This window comes from Phaseolus vulgaris, chromosome 7 (genome assembly GCF_000499845.2).
Source record: "Phaseolus vulgaris cultivar G19833 chromosome 7, P. vulgaris v2.0, whole genome shotgun sequence".
In the NCBI taxonomy this organism is placed as follows: Eukaryota; Viridiplantae; Streptophyta; class Magnoliopsida; order Fabales; family Fabaceae; genus Phaseolus; species Phaseolus vulgaris.
The window spans coordinates 12,129,297-12,135,748 of record NC_023753.2 but is presented as its reverse complement, the minus strand read 5'-3'; the positions used below and the strand labels follow the sequence as shown (position 1 = coordinate 12,135,748).

The following is a 6,452-nucleotide window of genomic DNA, read 5'->3' as shown; positions in this document are numbered from 1 at the left end:
AGAATATCTATAATCTATAATTATATTTTATTTTAATAAATAATTTTTAAGAACAGACATTTTAAATTTTAAATATCAAAATGACATTTTTTTTACAGTGACGTATAACTTACGCATACGATAAAAAATATTATTTTGTGTTAGTTTGTTTTTTCTTAAAAGATTAAATTAAAGTTTAAAGATAGTAACAGACCGAGTGAAACATAAAAATAAAGTAAAAGAGTAAAATTATAATTTATTAATTAAATAATATCGAATTTGGCATTTGACCATAACAAGGTGGTGCGAGCAGAAACGAAAAGCCATGAATCTGAAATATCAAAGTTAGAGTTTGAGTTGAAGTGTTTGAGGCATGAACCCATTCATCCATCACACTCTCTTCTCTTCTCTTTTCGATTCTAATCCTCAATTTTCTTTTCTTATAACTACACCTTGAAATCCCTATAGTACCCACTCAAACTCTCGCCATGACTCTGCAACTTCTCTCTGCGTCGATTCAACTTCGCGCTTTTCCCAAAAAGGTTTGCCAACACCAATAAATCTCACCTCAATCATTAATCGCTACTTAGAATTTTGCTTCATCTCTATCTGCAATCCCCGGTCAAAGTATTTCTAAGGTTAGGGTTTCTGCATCGGTAGGGTTTCTCACTTTTCCTAAGATTCCTTTGGGAATTACCTAATTCAACCGAAAGGATACGTAGGATTTGCGTTTGTTTGTTGAATTGAGTATGCAATACAGTAGACGGCGCGAGGAAGGGCACGCTGCACCGCACCGATTCGAATCGGGGCCCGACCCGGGTAGAAGAAATAGGAGAGACGGGTCGGATCCGGTGCAGCAGAGGAAGATGAGCCCTCTGAAGGTGGATGGGGCGAGAAGGGGTGGTGGTGGGAACAAAGGGGGTTCTGATGGGTTTCAAGGGAGGGATTATGATTGGCAGCGTGTGGGTGGTGGTAGAAGGAGTGGTAGGGGTCGGTCAAGGTCACCTCCAATTGAAACAGTAAGGAAAAGGTCACACTTTAATGATGGGGTTGGCCATGATAGAAGTTGTTCACCACCACCACCAGGTCTGAGAGCAAGGTATGAGTTGTCAAAAACCATGGATTACTCTGTTAATAATGGAAACTTGGATGCAAAGCGCATTTACCTTGATGGAGAGAAGGACTTGGTTGAGGGCAGGTTGGGTGGTGGGCAGGGTGGTATGGTGGATCAGAAGTTTGTGGTACGTGAAAATGAAGTTGGAGGATCCTATAAATATAGGTCTATTCCAGATATGGGTGTAAGTGTGACAATGAGGTACGGAGAAGCTGGTGGACACTTGCCTCCACCGTCCAGGGGTGTGTCAACTGGGAGGAGATTTGAGCACGAGAGACTACAGCACAGAGACGGACCACCTATGGATAAGATACCCGTCACAGAATCCCACAGTGGGGCAGATAAAATTATTCTTCATGCTAGGGATGTTTCATATTCTTCCTTGTCTCCCTCTTACACGAAGGATTTTGCAGGCACTTCTCACATGAGGGATTATGGAGGTTCCTCCATAGAAATGTCAAGGAATGAATTTCTATGCTCACACGGTGATGGCATCTGTTTATCTGCATCTTATGATATGTCAAGGAGCAGCGCTAAATTTGCAGAACCTGCAGGGTTTAATGGGCATGGGCAAAGGGCAGTTTTAGACCCTGCTAGAGCCCTTGAAATTGGGTCAAGGAATATGATATGTCACCAACGATGTGAGTTTAGTCCTACCAGGACTGGGGATGTGGATTATCTTAATTATAAATCACATGTAAGGGCAGCACAGGATGAGCGTTTATATCAATATGATGATTTACCTAGAAGGATAGCGCCTCATGGTCGATTGGACTATGAGCAAGCTGTAACAGAATACGATAATAGGGAGTTTTCCAGACCTTATATTCCACTCCCAGATTTAGATAGAAATGGTAAGAGTGAAGATTCTTATGGAAATCAAAGAAGGGCTATTGTACATGATCACCCTGCAATACAGAAGCCAAAGTATTATGACTATCATGATGTGAGAAGAACATCAATTACATCAATGCAAGATGAGGTTTATCTTCGATCTGGATATCATCTTGAAAACGGAAAAAGAATGCCACAAGAGTATGAGGTTTCACATATGGGTGCACCTGAGGCTGACCGATTACCAATTTTAAGAACAGAATATGAATCTCGAAGAGATGTTCGGCCAGGGCTCCAGCAAGAAAGGTTTCAAAGTTCACCTATGTCTAAACATAGTTCAGAAACCTACAGACAAGCTGTCAGGGCACCGGAAATGAGACAGGATCCTGGAATTCATGAGCACTCAGATAGACTTATGAAAAGAAAATACAATGCCAATGATGAAATAGATGTGCATGATTTAAGGACCATAAAATCAAGTAAATGGGGTGCAACTGAGGAATTCCATGATGCATACGAAAATGAAGAATGGGTAGATGAGGAAGATATGGATAAATTGTATTCATCTGGTAATGTTGAATTTAACCCCAAGATATACAGGAAGTATAAGAACGAATATGATGAGTTGGAGAATGAAGAAGATTTTCCATCTGACGAATGGAATATACCTCAAGGTTCTATGGGACACATGAGGAATTCATTTCAATTTCGGAAGTATTCCAATCAAAATATAAAGCATCATTCAAAGTCTAGTTCTTCAAACTGGTATAAATCCCAGCATTTTTCTAAGAGAAATGCAATTCAAAAGCAACCTAAAGTTTGGAAAAAGTATCATGGATATGATGAGAATAAGCATGCAGCTAATGATGAATCATCTGAAGATTGGATAAGTGCTGCAGAATCTGAGCCAACTGAGGGCTCTGAGGAGTTTAATCAAATGGTACATGAGAATTTCTTAATGTACTCCAAGAAGTTGAATCTGAACTTATATGTGCAAAGAAGATACCAGGACCATGGAAAAGCGGGTAGTTTGTACTGCATTGCTTGTGGCAGAAGGTCTGTTTTCTTTTTCTGTGACGCTGTTTTATTAAATGGAGCATTTCTGCTCACATATTGCATAAGGAATCCTCTAGTATTTAACTCACAGATGGAGTCAAGTACATGTGCTATTATTCCAGGAATCACGTTTTAGGTTCCCAAACTTTGGAACTAAACATGTTGGTATGTATAATTGTTGTACTTTACTAAGGCAGATATCTGGAGAGTTTGATAGCACCAATCCATGACAATAGGATCAAACATTTGGTTAACTGCTGTGGGAATGAACATTAGTCACAAAAGCTAGCTGAATTGGTGTCTTTGCTTTTAAATGACGGTGAAGTTAGATTTAAATTTACTGCCTTGTTGCTTGGTTTTGAAGTTAGGTTAGAATTTTTGTTAGCATCTTACTGTATTTTCAAAATGCAAATAATCTGTTAAGAGTATTTATTTTAGCCTTTAGATGCCTTGGAGATTGCAGATTAATTATATTTAGGATGGAAAGGACAACAGCTATGGTAATCTGGGACAAGAAATTTTATGTGGCTTCTGATCTTCAAAGGGTAAATGGTAGAATTATTGACTTAACATCTACAGCCACTAAAAAGATTATCCTGACATAGTGACATGTCATGGCATAGTAATGATAGAATTCTGGTTGGCTAAAATGGCCTAGACCTTTGATGACTTCTGGCTAAAACTGATCTTCCTGGAACAACTAAAAGCTGTGAGTTTTGGGTTTAGATTTTAGCAGCAGGGGATGGAAGCTTCAGATGCTCACTGACTTGGGCTGCATGTTTGTAGTGATTAAGAATTTTGGAATTGTATCTAATGAGGTTCTAATGATTTTTCTAGTAGGAATTACATGAGGGAATTTATGATTTTCTTAATCCTTTAGGAATTTCTGAGTGAAAAAAAAATCGTAATCTGAGGATACTCAGTCAAGTCATATGCTATCATATTTCTGTTAACTGTTTGAGATTATGATTTCCTAGTAGTATGCCATTTACCTTTTTTTTTCTGACTGACTTCAGTTATTAATCTTGAGGATACCACCAAATTTTATTTTATTTTAATTCTTGTCATTTCCCCCAGGCTTCAGACTTGATTTTTGTCTGTTATGCTGTAATAGAAATAATGTATTTTCATCTTTCTGAATTCCGTATGTTCTGTTTTATATGCTTGAAATGATTTTATAATGTATAAGTTACCAGTAAGTGTTGTCTTTTAAGTGTAATTATCGTTGTTGCAGCTCTTAACAAGTTTATATGTCCCATTTATCCCTTTTAATGGTAACAGCTCGTCAAAAGAATTCATGGACACTCAACGTCTAGTAACTCATGCTTTTATGTCCCATAAGGCTGGGTTGAGAGCCAAGCACATGGGTCTTCACAAAGCAGTTTGTGTTCTGATGGGATGGGACATTGCTGTTCCTCAAGATACCGTAACTTGGGTTCCCCAGGTCTTACCCCCAGCAGAAGCTCTGGCTCAAAAGGAGGATTTGATCCTTTGGCCTCCAATTGTTGTCATCCATAACATATCCATGTCTGATCAGAATCCGCAAAATTGGAAGGTTGTAAGCATGGAAACAATTGAGGCGTTTCTAAGAGGTAATTTGTGTTTGGATATTATGATAGTATGCAATATTAATTATTCAAGTTAAAACATAATTTATAGTGAACCAAATGTTAACTATTTTGATTGGATTATATGCATTAATCATCCACTGGAATATGCATGTTTAAAATATTGCATATTGAATTTAGGTTAAAATAATCAGTAGACCCTTGAGTCTTTTTGGGAATTTTTAATTAGCTCTCTAAACATAGAAATAAATTGTAACTGGGTTTTATATCGTTTTTTTTTGTAATTGAGTCCTAGGATTTTTAAATGGAAATGAATTGTTTATTTTAAGCTGGATGCAAGCGTCATAAACTAACATCAGGCATCCAAATACAAATAAGTTACAAGATCAAGGGTCTAATCACATTTTTTTAGTTGGGAACCTAATTATTATTTTTATATAGTTTAGGGAATTACTGATTAATTTAATATGAAATTTATATTACATGAACCTTGCATTCCTCCTTGGAATTTACTCATTGTTACCTGTTAAACTGTGCATTCGGAAGTTGTTTATTTATTTTAACCTCTCAGGCAACGGTTTTGTGAGCGGAAGAATCAAACTATGCTTAGGGAAGCCTGCAGACCAAAGTATTGTATTGGTGAAATTCCTGGGCACGTTTGGTGGGCTGGGAGATGCAGAGAGGCTTCATAAATATCTTTCTGATAATAATCGCAGTAGAGCTGAATATGAGAGAGTAAAATCTGAAGGTATTAAAAGCTGTAACATGCGAGAGACTGACGAGGGAGCCAAAGTGGAGAATATTCTTTATGGTTATGTTGGAATTGCTGAGGACTTTGACAAACTAGATTTCAATAGTAAGAAATGGAGTATGGTAAAGAGTAGGAAGGAGATTGACGACCTGGATAAAGCTCCTGTTAAAACTGATGACAGACGGTAGTTACAGCGATAGTTACAGTAGCGTTCAATTACATAATCTATTTTTCCATATGCTTCTCTTACCAGTTTATATGTGTATATATATATATATATATATAGTTCAGGAACTGGAATTTCATTTCAAACTCCTTTGTAAGAGATATGTGTTCAGTTTCTGAATGCTCTCACCGAACTTGACTCAAATCTTATGCACACCATCCTGAGCATTGTGGACTTTGATTTAACGATTGCACAGGTTGAATTTCACCAAATCAATGTTCTGAAATTGATATTTGATCAAACTAAGGGTAAGGCCAAGCTTCAAAGAAACAGTGTAATGTGATGATATGCCATGTGGGACTACTACATCTTTCTATATTATGTGAACGCTTACAATTTTTGAATGCCTACCTTCTACTCTTCTTTTACCCTTTCTTTGGATTGGGTTTTGTTTGAATTGAAGAATGCAAAATGAGAGATTAAAAAAATGAAAGAAATGACTGAATTTTGTTTGGATTAAAAGAAATTACAAAGATATTTTGATGTTATTTTATTTGATTATTTATTTATATATATGATTATATTTACGAAATGTTTTAAAATGAAATATCACAATGATTATATTGTGACCTAATGAATTATGTTCTGCTTTTGAACGTGAAACATGAAAAAGTATAAAAAAAGTAACATGATCTATTCATAAGTAATTATGTTATGAATGTAATTGATTATCTCTTTTTTTCTACTCTTATTGACTTTACGTGGAAAGAATATCCAACAACGCTATTTGGGATTTTGACTCCGAAATTCTTATTGTTTATAACCATTAATAAAGAAATTGAAAGTTTACTAATTATTTATTACATAATTTATTACTAATTTTACTCTTATCAATATAATTCATTTTATTAATATTATTATTTATAAAAGTCACATATAATAAAATAATTGACTTCAAATATTATATAATTATAACATTATAAA

The 6,452-nt window shown here is 35.9% G+C and overlaps 1 protein-coding gene across 1 annotated transcript; it reads left to right on the top strand.

The window, feature by feature from the left end:
- Window positions 1-264: 264 nt before the first annotated feature.
- Window positions 265-5,740, top strand: LOC137827759 (uncharacterized). The gene is made up of 3 exons (XM_068634065.1): window positions 265-2,983; window positions 4,265-4,575; window positions 5,123-5,740. The coding sequence occupies exons 1-3, from the start codon at window positions 729-731 to the stop codon at window positions 5,488-5,490; spliced, it is 2,934 nt and encodes a 977-aa protein (XP_068490166.1). The 5' UTR covers window positions 265-728; the 3' UTR covers window positions 5,491-5,740.
- The last annotated feature ends 712 nt before the right edge of the window (window positions 5,741-6,452 follow it).

Coding starts and splice junctions, on each gene's coding strand:
- LOC137827759 (XM_068634065.1), top strand. CDS start 729: ATGCAATACAGTAGACGGCGCGAGGAAGGGCACGCTGCACCGCACCGA. Junction 2,984..4,264: donor TGCATTGCTTGTGGCAGAAG/GTCTGTTTTCTT, acceptor TAATGGTAACAG/CTCGTCAAAAGAATTCATGG. Junction 4,576..5,122: donor AATTGAGGCGTTTCTAAGAG/GTAATTTGTGTT, acceptor TTAACCTCTCAG/GCAACGGTTTTGTGAGCGGA.